The sequence below is a fragment of the Marmota monax genome, unplaced genomic scaffold (genome assembly GCF_021218885.2).
Source record: "Marmota monax isolate L192 unplaced genomic scaffold, Marmota_monax_Labrador192_F-V1.1 WCK01_AAM20220418_F8-fsc00011, whole genome shotgun sequence".
Taxonomy (NCBI): Eukaryota; Metazoa; Chordata; class Mammalia; order Rodentia; family Sciuridae; genus Marmota; species Marmota monax.
Window position 1 is genome coordinate 3,352,532 of NW_026693082.1, and position 21,358 is coordinate 3,373,889.

The 21,358-nt window shown below is 37.6% G+C and overlaps 1 protein-coding gene across 4 annotated transcripts in view; it reads right to left on the bottom strand.

Moving 5' to 3' along the window:
* The window catches only part of Flt3 (fms related receptor tyrosine kinase 3), an 89,807-nt gene that overhangs the window by 54,168 nt on the left and 14,281 nt on the right, over positions 1–21,358 (bottom strand). For 3 of the 4 annotated variants that reach the window (XM_046454269.2, XM_046454268.2, XM_046454266.1), the window contains exons 2-4: positions 17,523–17,644; positions 7,893–8,095; positions 4,220–4,335 (exon numbers count right to left, since the gene is read on the bottom strand). In XM_046454269.2, the coding sequence (XP_046310225.1) occupies positions 4,220–4,335; positions 7,893–8,095; positions 17,523–17,644 (441 nt within the window). Of the gene's footprint in view, positions 1–4,219; positions 4,336–7,892; positions 8,096–17,522; positions 17,645–21,358 lie in introns of those variants that run through there. The other variant, XM_046454270.2, reaches the window with a different exon arrangement.

Here is a 21,358-nt window from a genome sequence, read left to right on the forward strand (position 1 = left end):
ACAACACACACACACACACACACACACACACACTACCTATCCTCCCAACCATGTTCCACATATAAACTTTTCCACTCCTACTTGGACTTTTCTAGGAACTGGAGTTCACTACCCCGACAAAGCTGATCATTTTCCTTCTTTCTTCTATTTTTAACAAACTTTTAAAAAAATGAAAATAAAACCTTCCCTAGACTTAATTTCTTATAACAAATTTCAATTTAAAATGCAATGCATTGATATATGTGTGTATGCATGCATATATGAAGGAATAGGATGTATCTTCTGGTATACATGTGTATATATAAATGGAGGAATATATGGCATGTAAATTGTGAAGCATAATGATTTTAACAAATCCTCCTGGACCCCTGACCTAATTTAGTAATTTGAATATTAATTAATACATTTTAACCTAATTTTATGCTTCTCCCTACCTCTCAATCCTAGGTAACACATATTCTGAATTTTGTACTTATCATTCCTGCACTTCAAAAACTAGATTTACCACAAAAATATGTGTCCCTAAACAATATATTAATTTGTCTTGTTCTTGAGCTTCAAAATATTGTATCACTCAATATATTGCATCTACAACTTTATTTTTTTATCCAACTTTTTTTTTTTTGTATCAGGAACTGAACATAGGGGCAATTAACCTCTGAGCCACAACCCCAGCTCATTTTATATTTTATTTTGGGACAGGGTCTCACTAAGTTGCTTAGGGCCTTGCTAAATTGCTGAGGCTGGCTTTGAACTCATAATCCTCCTGCCTCAGCCTTCAGCACACCACCATGCCCAGTCCAACCTTATTTCTTAAGATTCAGCCGTGGTTTTGCATGTTATCCTTCATTGTTTTTGCTTTTGTTTACAGCTATATAGCATTCCACTGGTAAGTAAATCACCATCTGTTTTTCATTTTCCTGCAGTGGATGTTTGTTTCCAGTTTTTTAAACATTCCACGCATTTCTACCAAGACATGTGTGTAACATTTCCTTTAATAATACAACCCAGGAGTGGAACTGCTGGTTTAAATATATGAGCATGTTCAATTTTATACATAATGAAAATTAGTTTTCCAAAGTGGTTATATTAGTTAATGCTATTCAACAGTTCCTATTCTCTGTATACTTACCAAGACTTCTTAATTTTCAGTGATCTAGAGGGTATAAAACAGTATCTCATTGTGGTCTTAATTTAATAATTAACTTAATGTATATTAAAATAATTTGTTGGAAGGCCATTGTACTGAGATGGCTCCAGTGCCCTGGGTTCCTACATAATCAAACCAAACCCAGCTCTGTGGAAACAGCACAATGAACTTAAGTGTAACCAATTAGAAACCGCCAACCAACCTCTACCTAGAAAATTAGCCAAATTAAAACTGCCAACTAACCTCTAACTGGGGACTTTCCACTTTAACCTATCAAATCTCTTCTTTGTCTTGCTTCTGTGAATGTTTTGTAAAAATCTTCCCCTCACAACTCCTTAATGGAACCCACCACTTGCCCAATTCATGAATCACTGTCTGTTCAAACTCTTAAAATTTTAAAGTTTATCTTTTAACACGTGTTTATTGACCATTTCAGTTTCATATTCTAGAAATAAAATGACCATTTGTCGTTTTTGTTCATTTTCTACTGGGTTTTGTTTTGCTTTGCTTCTTACTGATTTACAGAAGATCATTACATATTATGAACATTAATCTTTTGTTGACTGGGAACGGTAAGTACCTTTCCTATGTTGTGGTGGTTTTTAACTTTTCATCCCTGTAATTTCTAATGTTGGGTCCCAATTTTACCCTCTACAGCAATTGTTTTTTAAGTCTAGCTTTGCTTCTACATGGTAGTACTTCAAATATTTAAAATAAAAACTGAGGTCAAGAGAGATAATTACCACCCAAGGCATTTTAACAAGTTAGCCTAGGTTTCCTGACTCAAAATCCCAGAATTATTTCCTCTATATTTCATTATAATCAATTGCTACTCCTCAAAATATTCCCTTCTCTATGCCAAACATCCCCAATTCCCTGAGCTGCTCCTAATTTAAGGCGTTCCAAATTCTTCACTATTTTTTTTTTTGCTGTGTTTTATCCATATTTATCTGAAAAAAAAATGCGGAACTGAAAATAATAATCTATTCATTTCCTTGGGCTAGACAATATATTTTCACATATACTGCCAAGGTTCAAGTTTACTATTTTAGCAACCATGCCACACTCTTAGTTAATACAGAGCTTGTGATTGTCTCTTTCACACTGACTATTGCCAAGTCACTCCCACCAATTTTGTTTTTGTTTTGAACCCCACCACTCAGCAGAATACTTTTTAAAAAGTTCTAATTTAATTGATCGATTGTTACTATATTTTTACACTGTAAGTCTAAATATAATAGGGCCACAGCAGATGCCCACTTCCCTTACATAATTATATGCCCTTGATAAAAAGAGAGAGCAAGAATTTCTTATCCTCTTCCAGCCTGGAGCACATAGTGTCCAATAAAGGAGAATAAGGAAGTAGAGAAGCTCGTGAATCAAGATCGAAAATCAAAGGTAATTCTTGATTTTGCTTTTCTAGCACTATGGTCTTACTAGTTTCAGAATAATTGAAGGGATTTTCAAATTTTGACTTTACCTGATTTTTGTCTTGGGAACTAACTTTGGAACCTAACACCCCACGGTTGTACCATGACCCAGTACCATGACCCTTCTGGGAATGTGAAGCACTCTCTGCTGTCAGTATCTCTGACTGCAAGGCCACACTCTCACACACAAGGCCCAGTGCAGCATAGTGTGAAAAGTGTAGACCTGGCTTAAATTGGAATTTAGCTGTGACCATTATCATGTCTCAGGAGTGCCTATTTTCACATCTACGTGCAGGTGTTGGTCATTGTGAGCATCTGAAGTGATACAGGTAGAACACCCTCAGCAAAGGGTGATTGTGGCCATTCCTGACCCAGTGCCCTTATGGGCTGGGCACACAGGCACCACACCCCAGCTTTGTGTGGAATCACTGACAAGAAAGAAGGGAGCCTGGCAAACTGCACCAATGTGTCACCAGGAAAGCTAATTTAAAGTGGCATTAACCCAGAGTTTGTGGAGCAGTGCCCTGGCCCCCTAGAGACACATGAACTATGTTACCACAGTTACTTTTATTAGTCATGTAAAGTAAAACAATGCACTCAGTGTGCACAGCATTAAGTCTGTGCAAATGCTAGGTCTGTGCTTAATGGGGACAAAATGAGATGCCAGAAAGCAGATGGAGGTGGTGATCCAACATAGCTGTCTCCCTGGGTAAGGACATTTGGATTGTTCTGTACAGTTTGCATAACCCAGCATTTGTATAGACCTGTACTGTCCGATACAGTAGTCATTAGCCACATATGGCTTTAAATTCAAATTTTAATTAATTAAAATTAAATGAATTGAAACTGTCTCCCCAGTCACACTAGGGACATTTTAAAGTATTTAACAGCCACATATGGCCAGGAGCTACCATATTAGACAGAGCAGACAGAACATTTTCATCATATCAAAAGTTCTATTGGGGGGCTGGGGTTGTGGCTAGAGCGCTTGCCTAGCATGCATGGCACTGGGTTCGATACTCAGTACCACATAAAAAGGTAGAGTAAAGGTATTGTGTCCACCTAAAACTAAAACAAATAAATAAATGTTTTTTAAAAAAAGTTCTATTGGATCTTGCTAAGACCTTACTTATCTTGTGAGATACATACTTTTATCCTCCTTTTACAGATAAGGAAATTCAGGCTCAAAGAGATTTAGTCACCTGCCAAAAGGAGCAGTTTGGGAACTGGAATTAGAACCCAAGACTTCTAATTCCAAGGTCACAATAGTTTTTCATCCATTTGTTTACTGAAAGAAAAAAAAAAGGAGGACCCCTGAATAGAGTTATGTCCTAGGTCTTCGCATTCTGAGAGTCCATAGGAACATGGGAGATTCTCAGTTCTCAGATTATGTGGACAAAGGAACAAAATTCAAATCAGCTACATATTGAGAGAAGCCTGAATATTATATCTTGAGTCATGGGTCAAAAACAAATGGGTTTCATATTGTGTACAAATATATATATGTAACAATGAATCCCATGTTATATATAACTATAATGCACCAATAAAAAAATTTTTTAAAGAATTTTTAAAGAATCAAATGGGTTCTAAACTACTTCTGGAATACTGGGAATGCCTAGTAGCAAACTGGACTTACTTCTTATACTCACTGTAAACAATATTGTGTAATTGGTAGCTTCACTCTGAATAAAAAGTAGGTATTCTCCAGCTTGGGTCTCTGTCATTTTCACAATGACCATGGAAATAACTCCTCTGTAAAACAGGAAAGAGAACTGGTTACTTTGGCAAAGGTGTGAAACTAAAAACAAAATTTCATACTGAGTCAGAAGGTGGGTTGGTGGCTCCCTGTGACTGTGGCACAGAGGGCTGCTTGGTGGAGAACAGTTTTTGCCTGTGCCCAATACTCAGCCTGACCATTATAATATGACAGTGACTTCCCACCCCTGAAAGTGAGTGAGCTCCATTCTAGCCATCAGCTCATGTTTCCTGAGCCCCTTGGAGGGAAATTTCCCATTCAAAATTGCAAAGCCTTAGGGGCACATGTGCTCTGGTGTCCCTTCCGTGACAAAGCACCTTCCATGATCCTGTTTGCCTGGTCACCTGGTCACCAGCTTCAGTTCCTCAATGGCAGAGCCTGATGGCTGTACAAATGAGATACCCTGGGATAAAGAACATTCTTCTGGTGTGGGCCCTCTCTCTCTAACTGAAAGAATTTGAGTAAATCTGACATGAAGCATTTTCCTATGAAGTAGTAATTTCACCAACATACAACATAGAAGCAGAACAATTCCTAAGTGTCAGTATGGTTAACTTTTCAGATCATTAGTAAAGGTCAATTTGGCCAGGGGTCTTCCCTTCAAAGAGATACTTTTGATGTGGATTTAGCAATACCTATTCTCTTTTAGTGCTCTCTAGTAGTTTATTGAATGGTGTAGATTTAAATTTACACTTTGTGATTTTGTTTATTTACTTGAATGTTGGGAATGCCTAGTAGCAAACTGAACTTACTTCTTATACTCACTGTAAACAATATTGTGTAATTGGTAGCTTCACTCTGAATAAAAAGTAGGTATTCTCCAGCTTGGGGCTCTGTCATTTTCACAATAACCATGGACCATTTTTTGTAGTACTATGGATTGAACCCAGGGGCACTTTACCACTGAGTTACAACTCCAGCCTTTTTTATTTTCAGACAAGGTCTTGCTAAGTTACCCAGGCTGGCCTCAAACTTGTGATCCTCCCGACTCAGCCTCCTGGGTCGCTGGGATCATAGGCATGCGCCACAGCACACAGCCGACCTTTAAATTCTTACAACTCAAAGTATGGTCTTTTTCCAACAATGTTAGCATCTGTCAGGGGTGTGTGCATGACAAACATGCAGAATCTCAGTCCCCATTCAGACCTACTGGATCAGAATCTGCATTTTAACAACCACCCCAGGAGCCAGCGAGTCCTAAAGTGCTTGCACCCACAGATAGTAGGACATACACTTGATTTGCATCTGCAGATTGATTTTGTTGATGGGCTATCTTTCTTTGAACAACTTATTCTCCTTATCATTTGTGAACTTTAAAAAAAAAAATTTGGTGCTGGGGATGAAACCCAGGACTTCATGCATGGCAGGCAAGTGGCTTTATCACTGAGTTACTACACCCCCAGTGGTCATCTGTGAACTCCTAGAAGTGTTCTGCCTATGAGCGAGTCCAGATATAATTTTTATAATTCTCTACTATGAAAAAGTCACAGGGCTTGGGCTGTAGCTCAGTGGTAGAGCACTTACCTAGCATGTGTGAAGCACTGGGTTTGGTCCTCAGCACCACATAAAAATAAATAAACAAAATAAAGGTATCGAGTCCATCAACAACAAAAAAACATTTTAAAAATAAAGTCACGAAAATACGTTTTGGTACTAAGTAAACTAACCTACAGGGCAATTATGACTTTAGTTAACAAGCTGGTTGCCTGCCTTAGAGCGAGAATGTGAGCTCTATTGAGTGAAGTAACCCTACCTTGTTACTTTGTTTTTTGGTCTCAATCTGGTGAGAACTTCTGTGGCAGAACATTTCTTTAAGCCCCTCCCCTACCCATTTTTTCTTCTCTTCTTTTTTTTTTTTTTTTTCAGCATTGGAGATTGAACCCAGGGCCTTGCATGCTAGGTAAGTGCTCTACCACTTAGCTATGTTCCCAACCACTAAGCCAAAATTCTTAATAGAAGACTGCTTTGGTTTAACCCCAAGGTAAAAAGTAACTGAAAAACAGAAGTGAGTATATACAATCTCAAAAGAGGAAAGGAAAACGAATGTGCTCTAAGATTTAGAACTAACATTAAGAATTATACCCACCGTCCTGATAATTGCACAAGAGTTTATTTGATGTTAAAGGACAAAAAAAAAAAAAAAAAAAAAAAAAATCCAGTTTGTACCAGTCAGTCACAGAGAAATTCTCCAACACCTCATCCAGGGTCATGACACCCATCTCTGGTCATTTGGGTACTGGGTACTGTTTTCTGCATTGTTCTTAGAAAGACAGCATTTTCTCTATAGCTATTGGAGCATCCAAATGTCCCCAAGAACTAAAAAGAAAGGCAGCCTAAGAATCATTAAGTGGCATATAAATGCCCTGTGCCCCTTGTTCTTCTCCTATAGGAGGAGGGCAGCAGGGTACAGTGATCAGCATAGAATTAGAGGTTTGGATAAGATCTTTTCTTCTGGATAGTGAGACCAGTGTTCCTTACAGACAGATCAATGTCTTACGAAAACATTTTGTGGCTATCACATAATTCTTCTTATATTATGGAACAAAATAGATAAAAACCAAATGTTCTATCCCCAAGCATTTCCAAGAAAGAAGTTTCTTATTACATTAACTGGAATAAAATGAAAACTTTCTAACTTTTTATCTTTAATTTGACAGTCAATTTAAAAAATGACACATTTAAAAATCCTAAGTATTTTTTTCATTATTTGTTTCACATTCTGCCAGCCACTCAGTAATCATTGATTGCCCTCTTTCCTCACCCCAGCCCATCTTTCTCTCCCTGTATATGTAATACATATATAATTCTTATGTTTAGCATCCACATATCAGAGAGAATATTTGGTCTTTGGTTTTTTAAATTAATAGATTTTAATTTTAGAACAGTTTTGATTTAAAAAATAATTGAATAGAAAGTACAAGGAAATCCCATATATGCCTTTCTTATCACACAGTTTCCTATATTATTAATACTTCACACAGGTGTGGCATATTTGTTATAATTGACAAACCAATATTGATGCATTCTTATTAACTAAAGTCCATAGTTTACATTAGGGTTCACTTTTTCTGTTGTACCTCTTATGAGATTTGACATACATAATGTCAAATATCCATATTCTTAGCTCTATCTTTAGTTTATTATTTTATTGGAGATAAGATAGACATGGATAGAAACTTTTTAAACTTTTTTTTTAAATGGGGATAAAACCCAAGGATGTTTTACCACTGAACCATAGCCTCAGTCCATTTTTTTTGGTATTGTGTATTGAAGCGAAGGGTGCTCAACCACTGAGTCACATCCCGAGCCCTTTTTATTTTTTATTTTGAGACACGTTTTGCTAAGTTGCTTAGAGCCTCACTAAGTTGCTGAGGCTGCCTTTGAACTTGTGATCCTCCAACCTCAGACTCCCAAGTTGTTGGGATTACAGGCATGCACCACTGCATCCATCAACATGAACAGAAACTTGAAGAGGAATTCCAAATGAATCAAGTTCTATGCAAGAAAATATTATTTCTGAAATACTTGTGATTGTGCATCTGACCTCTCTTACCTGTTGTGTAAATCAAAGTGTGGCTGGCAATTCAGGGAATTGTGTTTAAAGACCCAGAGACAGGAAATGTTCCCCGGGATGTTGACCAACACTTGCAGCGTGATGGATGAAGATACATCTACTTCCACGGTAGCAGCTTCATACACTGCCCCTGTCCTCTCAGGCCTCAAGGTACACCCCAGGTCTTCTGGGGATTCTGGTACCTACATTGTAGAAGGAACAATGTGAACTCACAATAATTTTATGTTTAATGCATCCTTTTCTTAGCAAGAAACCTGTAACAAATACATGCATATTGACATTCTGCATACAACACCCAAGCCTGCTGTGACCCACTGAGACTATATTACTCACTGACTGAAAAATCCTATTATTTATAATTCTCTCAAGAGAAAATAACTTTAGGCTGATTTTTTATCAAATTTTGAGCTTTATGTTTTTATTATGTTTTATTTGTTCTTTTTAATATATATGAAAGTAGGTATATTTTTACATATTATACATACCTGGAGTATAACATCCTAATTAGGATCCAATTCTTGCAGTTGTACATGATGTAGAGTTTCACAGTAATGTATTCAAATATGAACATAGGAAAATTATGTCTGATTCATCCTACTGTCTTTTCTATTCCCATCCTCCCTCCCTTCCCTTCATTCCCCTTTGTCTAATCCAATGAACTTCTATTCCTCCCCCACAGCTTATTGTGTGTTAGCATCCACATATCAGAGAGAATATTTGGTCTTTGTTTTTTTGGGACTGGTTTATTTCACTTAGCATAATATTCTCCAGTTCCATCCATTTACCAGCAAATGTAATAATTTTATTCTTCTTTATGGCTAAGTAATATTCTATTGTGTATATGCACCACATTTTCTTTACCCATTCATCTATTGAAGGGCACCTAGTTGGTTCCATAGCTTAGCTATTGTGAATTGAGCTGCTATAAACATTGATGTGGCTGTGTCACTACAGTATGCTGGTTTTGCGTCCTTTGGGTGTATACCAAGGAGTGGGATAACTGGGTCAAATGGTGGTTCTATTCCAAGTTTCTAACAAATCTCCATAGTACTTTCCATAGTGATCGCACCAATTTTCAGTGCCACCAGCAATATATGAGTGTATCTTTTCCCCACATCCTCCCCAACATTTTTTTGGGGGGTGGGTACCTGGGATTGAACTCAGGGGCACTTGCCACTGAGCCACATTCCTATCCCTATTTTTGTATTTGATTTAGTGATAGGGTCTCACTGAGTTGCTTAGCACCTTGCCATTGCTGAGGCTGACTTTGAACTCGTAATTCTCCTGTCTCAGCCTCCCGAGCCACTGGGATTACAGGCGTGTACCACTGGAATTACAGGTGTGCACCACTGCATGTGGCTCCTCACCAACATTTATTGTTACTTGTATTCTTGATAATTGCCATTCTGACTAGAGTGAGAGGGAATCTTAGCATAGTTTTAATTAATTGCTAGAGATGTTGAATATTTTTTCATGTATCTTTTGATCATTCATATTTCTTCTTCTGTGAAGTTAGGCTGAATTTCTAAAGGGTTGTATGTACTGTTGTGGGTTGAATTGGACCACCCTGTCCAAAATTCATACACTGAAGTCCTAGCCCTCAGTACCACAGAATGTGACAGGGTTATCTGGAGACAAGGTCCTTACAGAGGCAATCAAATTAAAATGAGGTCATTCGGATGGATCTTAATCCAATATTACTGGTGTCTGAGAAGAGATTTGGAGACATACACATAAACCAATAATTTATATACCAATAATCTATATACCAATAGAAGTATGCCATGTGGGCTTGAAGACTTCTACTTACAAGCCAAAAAGAGACCTGGAAGAGATTCCATTTCACAGACCTCAGAAGGAACCAACTCTCAACACCTTTTTGAACTTCTAGCCTATTGAACTGTGAGACAATAAATTTCTATTGTTTAAGTCACCAAATTGGTATAATTTCCATGTCTGCCCTAGCTAACTAATACACAGACCATAATTATAAAGTCCATTATACATACTTAAATATTTTTATGATTATCATATGTAGATAAGAATCGACATAGCAAAGGTAAAGTAGTGTGGCTGTTAGAGGGAATTTAAACACCAGACTTTTCTGTGTGGATTTCCCCATAGACTCATTGCCACAACCACACTTATTGTCTGCTTTAAATAATAAAGATATATTGAGAGGAGGTGTAGTAGCAGGTTCTGCTGCTACACACCCCCTCTCTTAGCTTCTTAACATGTATGAGCACTGTGCACGATCACGCACATACACACACATAAAAATTTCTTCAAGTGAAGAACGGGGTAGCTCTTTTGCTACTGATCTTAAGTCACATTTCTGTTCTTATTGTTCCCTTATTCAGTAAGATCTGATAATAAATTCGTTTAGTTAAAATCTGAGAAGTGCAAGACAGTCTGCTAGATACTGATCAGAAAGAATGAAACACTGATCTTGTCCTTAAAGAGTTTTGAGTCTACATGGAAGAAATGACTAAAACACAGGTGAAATATGATGTGCTCCGTAAAAAGATACCAACTACTTTAAAAGAAAAATTCAAGTACTCTTCAACTTCAGAGGAGAGAGACCTTTGCCCTGGGATATTGGTATGCTTCACCCAAGTCCAACAACAAAGAGCTTACAAGATGGACATGAGAGAAGCGAAAACCAGGTGACATACTAGAAGAAAATATTCACAGCTTATATTACAAATAAAGGGCTAATACTCCTAAAATTGAGCGACATAGGACCAAAAACATGATAGGAAAGAGGAGAAAAGAACTGAATAAACAGTTTACACACAAACAAGAGATGTATAGAGGTAGCCTTTTCCTACTTTGAGCTGTACAAAATCAGCTCATCATTCTCTGAGACCTGAAATTTGAAAGTTTCTTTGAATCCTGAAGGCTGCAAATGGCCATGCAAAATAAATATATTGAGTCGCACTGTAAACGCTATGGATACCATTTGGATTAGGAGAAAAAAGAGGAAGAAGAGTAGTTGAAAAGCTCATGAACATTCAAAGAGGTCCAAAAATTTTTGATCTGAGGGTTAAGCTCTTCCATAGTGTCATGCTGAGAAAATGCAAATGAAAAAGCTGTCATGTCTGATGGTATAGCTCAGTGGTACAGCACATGCTAAGCTTATGCAAGGCCCTGGAGTCAATCCCCAGTATGGGGGGAAATGTATATCAAGAAGCATGAAAAAAGAAATAACCAAATGAAAGAACAGTGAAAAAACTTCATGGGGAGAAGTACCTGCCTATCTGCTGGGCAGAGAAGGACAGTCCCAAGTGAAAGCACTTTCCAGCGTGATTAAACAAAAATGAGAAGAAAAGGTTGTAAAATGAAAAAAACCCTCCTCGTTTTCAGGGAGAAAAATAAGTATTAAAGTTATTCAAACAGAGACCTAAATGGTGTGACTCTACTTTGTGTACAACTAGAGAAGTGAAAAATTGTGCTCTATACATGTACTATGAATTAAAAAGCATTCTACTGTCACGTATAACAAATTAGAATAAATAAATAAATTTAAAATTTTTAAAAAAATAGACACAATATCTTTATTATTTATTTATTTATTCATTCATTCATTCATTCATGTGGTGCTGAGGATTGGACCCAGTATCTCACAAGTGCAAGGCAAGCGCTCTGCCACTGAGCTATATAACCCCAGCCCCTAAAAAAATTGTTTTAAATCCCTCATATCCAATATGTACAACTTCAGGTGTTATTAGCAAAGGTATTGTCATCGAGGTGAATGTGAGTGACCTGAGGAGGTAAGATTATCTGGGGGAAATATGCCCAGATTACCAAAATCCTAAAAGGTGCATATCATTAAAATCAACAAGGATGTGAAGGGAACATCGAAATAGAATACAAATCAAATTAACTCAATGGCATTAGAAATAAACTACAAAACTTCAGTGACAGGGATAGGGAGGAAACTAACTTAAATAACTTTGGAAAATAATACTTCAGATACTATCAGAGGAAAGAAAGAAAGCACTATACCTAGATACTGTACTCTATCTAGTTCATCATCTGTCACTTACAGGGATATTGATTAGCAATTCTGAAACAAGTTTATCTATGTGCCAGGATGAAATGAATAAACAAATAAATAAAGGTAATGAGAACCAAGTTTCTCACTCTCATAGAAACAGGAACAAAAAGTAAAGAGGAGTAAACTAGAATGAACTCTTTGATGCTGAATGAAATCAGAGTTGTTGGCATGAACTTGTAATGAGAGCATAAATAAAAATCATATAAATAAGCATAGCCAGTTATGGGAGAATATACACACACAGTTCCTAGCTCTCTGCTGCGAGTTCAGAAGCAGTGACGTTCCAGTAGTAATGAGCATATCCTGCCTAGATCTTAGTTTCTAAATGCTAGACCTTAGAGCTGGGGTTGTAGCTCAGTGGTAGAATACCTACTTGCCTGGCATGCATGAGACTTAGGTTCCAGCCCCAGAACCTCAATAAATAAATAAATAGGAAGTAAATACTATCCTTTAGGAAACCAATGCTTCCTTGTTTCCTGGAGAAATATTAATTATAAGACTGAGGCAAGAAAAATACAAGATGAACCTCAACTATCTTGTGGTACCAAAAAAGTAAGTACTTGAAAAAAGATGGGGACACATTGAAAGGACACAGGAACCAAGTTGTAATAGCCCCTGTAGCCAAAGCCAGCACTATTTGAGCAACAAAATAAATAAGGAGAGTAATGAAATAAGGACAGAATGAAATAAAATCCATGAATCCATAGTGATCTAAGTAAATAAAAGTTGGGAGAAGGGACAGCTCTTTCTCACAAAATAAGTTCAATTAATAAATATAGAGGAAATGAAAGAAAAAGAATCAGGTAAACACCATAGTAATGGGTGCTAAAATTAGTAGGTAAAAATTGGATGATAAACAGGATATTTACATCTTCCCCAAGACCCTTATTAACGACTAGGGGGAAAACATAGTAACATCACAGTGGAGGAATGTGGCATAGTTTCTCAATTTAGTGATGGAGACCACGTTGCTAGTCAGGAGACGCACTGATCTCCTACAAGGCCTGTTATGGGACACTAGGAAGGACACACATTGCTTCTGGGAAATTCTTGCCCAAAACACATAATTTCAACCTCATTATGAGAAAACAGCACACAGATCCAAATTGGGAGATGTTCTGTAAAATAACTGTCCAGTATTTTTCAAAAATGTCAAGGTCATGAAAGACAAAACTGAGGAACTGTCACATACTGAAGGAGCCTAAAGAGACATGACACCTGTGAGATGCTGGATGGGATCCAGGAATAGAAAAGCCATAGTAAAAAGGCTGGCGAAATTCAAATTAGGCATGTAGCTCATCATACTATTAGTTTTCTGGTTTTGGTCACTGTAGTATGGTTACATAAAATGAGAACGGTCAGGGAAGCTGGATGATGTGTACAGTAAAACGCCCTTCTACCTTTTTTTTTGTGTGTGTGTGGGGGGGGGGGTACCAGGGGTTGAACTTACAAGCACCAGGCCACTGAGCCACATCCCCAGCCTTATTTTGTATTTTTTTAAATTTAGAGTCAGGGTCTCACTGAGTTGCTTAGTTCCTTGCTTTTGCTGAGGTTGGCTTTGAACTCGCAATCCTCCTGCCTCAGTTTCCCATGCCACTGGGATCACAGGCATGTACCACCGTGCTCAGCTCTCTTCTTCTTTTTTTATATCATCAAATGAAAAACTGTTTATTTACATATGGTGTACAATGTGAAGTTTTGTCATTGTATATATATTCATTATATATCAAATATACATACACACACAATGTGAAATTATTAAATCAATTAACATTTACATCTCACATCCTTATTATCAGATTTTGTGATGAGAACATTTAAAATCCATTCTTATAGAACTTTTTAAGAATACAACACTTTATTATTATTTAGTCACCATGATGCACAATAGATCTCCAGAACTTATTCCTCCAAACTGAAACTCTGCACCCGTTAACCAACACCTCTCCATTCTTCTTCCAGTACTATTTCTGCAGCTTCTCTGTAAATCTCAAACACTTTCAAAATCAACCATTGTTAAAAATGAGAAATGGGAGCTGGGCACAGTGGCGCATGCCTATAATCCCAGTGTTTTGGGAGGCTAAAGCAGGAGGATTGAGGGTTCAAAGCCAGCCACAGCAACTTAGTGAGGCCCTAAGCAACTCAGTGAGACCCTATCTCTAATAAAATATAAAATAGAGTTAGGGATAGTGGTCGAGTGTCCCTGAATTAAATCCCCAGGACCCCGCCCCCCACCAAAATGAGAAATGGGTACCATTTTGAATAGACAAATCTAAGGGTCTCAGAGGAGAGAACAGCAAAGAAGAATTACATGATAAAAGCAGAGAGGTGGTGCGGCACCAGAGGCCCACAGCATTGGGATAGCCCTGAGTCCTGCCAGCCAGAACCTGAGGGATGGTTTAGAAGACCAGGCAAAGTCCTCAGTGCCCACCTGGGCTAAGGTGCACAGTCCCATGAGGCATTGGTATTTAAGAGACTGTGGCATCTAAAACCTTAAATGTTAAAAAAAGAAAAAGTACAACTTCTGTATTAATGGTGAGGATCAATTCATTGATCATCTTAGAACAAGGAATTCTACTGAAGACGTGACATTGCTTAAGAAATCCCTAACACAGTTGGCTGCTTACATTATTAAAACAGTTGGGCAAGCTGTGAAAAGTCCAGAGACTCTACATATGGTGTTCTATCACAAAGAGAAACGTTAAAATATGTCACCCTTTTCTAAATTCTATTACAGGGCTGGGTGCAGTGACACATGCCTGTAATCCAATGACTCAGGAGGCTGAGGCAGGAGGATTGCAAGTTCAAAGCCAGCCCCAGCAATTTAGCTCTAAGCAACTTTAGCAAGATCCTATCTCAAAATAAAAAATAAAAAGGGCTGGGGATGTGACTCAGTGGTTAAGCGCCCCTGGGTTCAATCCCTGATACCTAGAAAAAAAAAAAAAAAGAAAGAAAGAAAAAGAAAATCCATTACCAAAAAAAAAAAAAAAAACTCACAGACAAACAAACAAAACAAATCTAGATCTCTAGAAGAGTGGGGTATGAAATGGCACAAAAAGAAAATGAACTGGCTTGTACAGGCTTCCTGCCCAAAAGACAATGCTGTGGGAATCAGCGATTTCAAAATCAGCGATTTTGGGTCTTCACAAACAGAAAGCCTTTCTTTAAAGGATACTGGGGATTTTTAAATTTTTTTAAAGTTTTCTCACGACCATGATACAATGGCAAGAGTTCTGTACAGAAAGAATTTGAGACCAAATGCAGCTTTAACTTTAACCCTGGAGGAAGAGAGGTGTAGGTGAACTTATGACCTATTTGGTGAGAAGAGGTCATCCTGAGAGTTGTGGTAGACCACCTGCCTGCTCTCACTGTTCACAGGAAGAAAAACAGCACATTTCCTCAGATGGTATGTGGGCTTGTTGTCTTTAGTAAGTTATTATTTAAAAGCAAATGTGAAGAATATGTAAGAATTGGTCTAGACTGTCTGCAAGCAGTCATGAAAAGGGATTCTCAGAACTATCATTCCAGAGATTATAAATGATGGAAATATTCAGGTTTCAAAAAATAATTAAATGGGTTATGAGAATAGTAAAATTGTCTTCTAGGTTCCAGAAATATAGCTGAAGATGTGCTTGCTTATTTATTTGACTTGCATTCACAAGTTTTTTTTTTTTTTATTCTACTAAAGAGTGTTTGGTTATTAGAAATGTAGTGGGACTAGAGATTTCCAGAAAGATGTCTCATCTGAAAACTGAACTGTGGAAGAAATAAAAACATTTTTTTAAACCACTGAAATTCTAACATGTTTACTTCACATTTAAATGGGAAAACATTCCAAAGGAACAGATTCACCTTCAATGAGATGAAAATGCACTGTAAAGACCGTTTATTTTTGCCGCAGTTAAGATCTGTACGGTCATTTGTTTAATGTGGCCTAAAAACTAGTGAGTTTTTATATATTCCTGAGTATTGCATAAGAATATAATTTACACTATATTAAAAAAATAATACAGGGGCTGGGGATGTGACTTAGTAGTAGAATGCTTGCCTAGCATGCGCTAAGGTCCTGGGTTCAATCCCCAGCACTGCAAAATAAATAAATAAACAAACACAGGATTTATTACCAGGAACCAAGTCTGATTGTCATTAGATTTTTGTTTTTAAGATTGTGTTTATAAAACACTAAATGTATACAGCTACTTTTCTATACTGAAAAAAAAAACAGTGAAGTTTAAACTCTCATAGCAAAGAATATTTGCAGTCTGTGATCATTTCAGTTTCTTTCACTTTAGAAAGAGAGGGTGGGAGCCATCATGTTGGATGAATAGCATAAAAGAGAGGAATAATGAAAAACAAGGTTGGAACTTGAAGGAGCCAAAGCCGGATTAGGGAGTAATCTGGATCCCACTCTAAGTAATGAGAAACCACTGACGGTTCTGAGCCAGGCCATGGAGGGGCATAGCTGGGCCTCAGAAAGACCAGTCTGGCAGCCATATCTGAGATGACTGCAGCAGGAAGAGGCTGCTTAAGATTTGTGAATCTGGGGCCCGGGGTTGTGGCTCAGTGGTAGAGCACTTGCCTACCATGCATGAGGCACTGTGTTCGATCCTGGCACCACATAAAAACAAATAAAGATAAATTTAAAAAAAAGATTTGTGAATCTGAGGGAGTTAATGAAGGGGTGAACTAGGGAAGTGGCGGAGATCAAATACGAGGTGATTAAAATGAATTAGTTAGTCTTGGTAGCTGACAGAATGTGAAAGAGTGGGGAGGAGTCCAAAATGATTCTCAGCTTTTAGGCTTGGGAACTGAACAAGGGTATAAACCAGAAGCTGGGTGCTATGGCTCACACCTATAATCCCAGTGTCTTGGGAAGCTGAGGCAGGAGGATTGCAAGTTCAAAGGCAGGCACAGCAACTTAACAAGGCCCTAAGCAACTCAGCGAGACCCTGTCTCTAAACAAATATTAAAAAGGGCTGGGGACATGGCTCAGAGATTAAGAGCCCCTGGGTTCAATCCCTGGAACAACAACAACAACAACAAGATAAGTGGAAGTTGGGGAAAACAGAAATGAAATAAATTACTAAGTGGATTTTAATATATCAATGGAAAAATCCTATATCCAATTGGAGGTGGGAAATTAGGGATTCAGCCTTCGTGAGAAGCCTGGTCTCTCTCTAAGGAGAAAGGAAAATACTCACTACTTCTTCATTCTGGAATCAGTGTCCTTTATGAATGCACACTAAAAGGAGAACACGGATCTTGATACACATACACACTCCCCCACACACAGAGGTCTCTGTGATGGAGCTTGAACCCAGAGGATCTTGTGTACCAAGTATGTCCACTGAGCTATGGCCCGAGCCAGAACACAATTCTGTGATGAAATGGAGTACCAAGTAGCTAGGAGTACAGAAGCCACAGCTGCACCAGATGTGAGTGAACAACACACCTAAATACATCAGAAGGAAAGCTCATTTAGCCAACAGCTTACAAAATACAGTCTCCAGAGAAAAACAGCTAAAGCTATCATTTCAATATTACTTTACCATGGGATACTCTGACGACTTCTCAACAGATGAATCATTGTTCTTATGAGTGATTAAAACACATTTAATCACAGGCAGATCTTGATTGGTAATAGTCTCAAATATCATTATGGAGAAAATAGCTGTAAAACAAAATTAAAATAAGGGTGTTTATACATGCACACCTTAAAAAAGAAAATATTTTATCTTAGCACAAAGTGATAAAATATAACCAGGGGAAACTGACCAACATAAAAGCATGTAGGAAGTATAATTTTGTGAAAGCAAGTCTACCTTACATCAGAATAGAAGTATGGAAAGCAGGGAGGTTCAACAGAATCGACTGCACTGATGGCAATGTTTCATACGCGTGCTGTCTGATATAGCAGTGATTAGCCACATGTGGCTCTTAAGCTTTTGAAATGAGGTTAGCGTGACTGAGAAACTGATTATTTGTATACAAGCTGTTCTTTTTTCTTTTTTCTTTCTTTTTTTTTGGTACTGGAGATTGAACCCAGAGATGCTTTACCACTGAGCTGCACCCCAAAGTCCTTTTTATTTTTTTATCTTGAGACAGAGCCTCACTAAACTGCTGAGGTCAGCCTTGAACTTGCGATTGCCCTCCTCAGCCTCCCTAACTAACTGGGATTACAGGTGTACACCACTGTGCCGGGCCTATTCTTTTTTCTTTAGGGATGCTCATAGAGTCTTTTCTTTATAACCATTGCACTAAAATTTTCAAAATATTGTGCCTTGTTGAAAGTCTATTTTCATCGGCTGTGCTGGGTACTCAGCAGGCCTTTTCAATCTAGAAACTCATAGCCCTCTGTTCAGAGTTTTTTCTAATTAGTTCTCTAGTTCCTTCTCTCCCCTTCACTTTCTGTTCTCCTTTTACTGTATCTGGATGTTTTTCCCAAACAGCCATCAATTCTTGGCAGTCTGCTCACATACAAGAAAGAAGCACTAAGTGCCTATTGCAAGCTCTAAGCACATGATGTGGCCTGTTCCCTGATTGTCTCTGGAGGTTGGGTCCTTTCTCATGAGCTGGTCAGATTTTCCAAAGAAGGTGTCTTTCTCTTGCCTGCTGCCCATGTGCTGGGAACTGATGCTGGCAATTTACACTCTGGGGTCCAGCAGTAGAGAGCAGGCTGCTCTAATGCTATCAATTTTTGTTGTTGTTGTTGTTTGGTTTTGGTGCTGGGGTTGAACCCAGAGCCTCAGCATGTTAAACAAGTGCTCTACCACCAAGCTACGTCCCCAGTCCAAAGCTCCCAAATTTTACTTTCTTCTTCGTTAATCCTATATCTTTATATGTTTATATCTTTGTTTTGGATATTTTTAGAACTTCATTGCAGTATAATTGACAAAAACTACAAATATTTTAGCATACTTTATGACATTTTGATGTATACATACATTGTAAAGTGAATACCACAATCCAGCTAACTTATCCAGCAGCTCACAAACTTATCATCTTTTTTGAGATCTACTATCTTAGCAAATATATGTTGTATCTTTAAAATCATCTTTTGCTGTGATTTGAATGGCTTATTTGGTAGAAGCAGTAGGTAAATATGGGTTCAACCATCTTTCTTCCTTGTAATCTGAGACAATCTCAGAGAATTGAAGAACTTTTCCTGTGGCATTCTTTAGTGTTCTTTCTCTCTCTCTCCTCTTTATTTTTAAAATTTTAGTTGTAGATGGACATTATACCTTTATTTATTTGTTTACTTTTATGTGGTGCTGAGGATTGAACCCAGTGCCTCACATGTGTTAGGCAAGTATCTACCACTGAGCCATAACTCTAGCCCTCTCTCTCTCCTGGTAAAAAAACATAATTTTGTTAGTATAATTAACATGATAAATTATACACATTAAATATACAATTTGATAAGCATGTGTATATAAAACCATCACCACATTCAAGATGATTTTCACCCCCCCACCCCAGAGTTCACACATGACCCTTTGTAACCCTCCCCTCCCCCAAGCCCAAGCAACCTCTAATTTGTTTTCAGTCATTATACATTAGTTTGAATTTCTAGAAGTTCATACAAATGAAATCACACAGTAATTTTTTTTTCTTTACAGGGAGAAGGATTTTGCTTCCTTCACTCTGTTAAGGAATTTGTTCAAAATTGATGGCTGAGTAAAAATCAATTATGTAGATATTGTACGATATTTTAATCTATTCACCTATTAACAGACATTTGGGCTATTTCCATTTTTGCTCTTACAATGAAAGTTGCAGTGAACATTGGTGTAAAAGTGTTGGTATGAACATATTCTTTCAATCCTCTTAGGTAAATACCAAGGAGTTGAATGTCTAGGTCATATGATAGGTATATGTGGAACTTTTAAAGGAAGTGCCAAATTGTTTTCAAAGAGATTATATCCTTCTATATTCCCACTAGTAGCATATGGGAATTCCAGTTGTGTCACATCCTCACCAATATTTTGTGTATGAGACTTTAATATAAGCCATTCTAATAGCTGTGCTATCTCATTGCGGTTTCAATTTGCATTATCCTACTGGCTAATAATTTTAAGCATTCTTTTTTTTTTTAGAAAACAAGCTTTATTATTATTATTAATATTTATTTTTTAGTTTTTTTCGGCGGACACAACATTTTTGTTTGTATGTGGTGCTGAGGATCGAACCCAGGCCACACGCATGCCAGGTGAGCACGCTACCGCTTGAGCCACATCCCCAGCGCTAATTTTAAGCATTCTTGTGACATACCTTAACTTCTTTGGTGGTGTGTCTATTCCCATTTTTGCCCAAATCAAATCTTTTTTAATGTGGTTATTTTGTTATTATCTAGGTTTTTTAAATTGACAAAAATGATATACATTCATGGAGGACAATGATGTTTTGACATAGGGATGTATTGTGGACTTATTTAAATCAAACAGGTTAACACATCCATCACTTTACATACTTATTTTTCTATGGTTAAAGAACATTTAAAATCCACTTTCTTAGAAATTTTCAAAATACAATGTCTGGTTTTTGTTTTTGTTTTTGTTTAAGAGATTGGCTCATGTCAGGCAAACATGGTGAAGAACTCTTGTAATCTCAACAACTTGGGAAAACTAGGCAGGACAATTTAGAAAAAGAGCTGGGAATTAACTCAGTGGTAGAGTGCTCCTAGATTGAATCTCCAGTACCAAGGAGCTACAGGAGTGTGTGTGTTTGGCTCTTGCTATGTTGCCCGGGCTGGCATCAAACTCCTGAACCCAAGTGATTCTCTCCTGCCTCAATGTCCTTATACCTGGGACTACAGGAATACACCACCATGTCCAGCTAATGTGTTTGTTTGTTTGTTTTGTTTTGTTTTGTTTGGGGTACCAGGGATTAAACTCAAGGGCACTCAACCACCAAGCCACATCCCTAGCCCTATTTTGTATTTTATTTAGATCCTCCTGCCTCAGTCTACAGAGGCGCTGGGATTAGAGGCATAGGCCACCATATGTTTTTTAATAGGCTCTAATGTGGTTTTTAATATGAACATTTTGACATTTATTTATTTTTTCACCTATCTATGAAACTAAAAAATTAGGAATACCTACAATGGCTCAGAAAAGAGAAAATACATCATCAAATCAAATGCTGACATTTTATTTTATACATTATTATTAACTATAGTCACCATGCTATAAAATAGATCTCCAGAGTGTATTCCTCCGGTCTAACTGAACTTTGTACTCTTTATGATTGAGTTTTGATAGCCCCGCACACACACACCCTGAGGTGCTGGGGATGGAACCCAGAATCTTGCACATGCTAAGCAAGTATTCAACCACTGAACTACACCTTCAGCCCAGGAATTTTTTCCTTAAAATATTCTGAACAT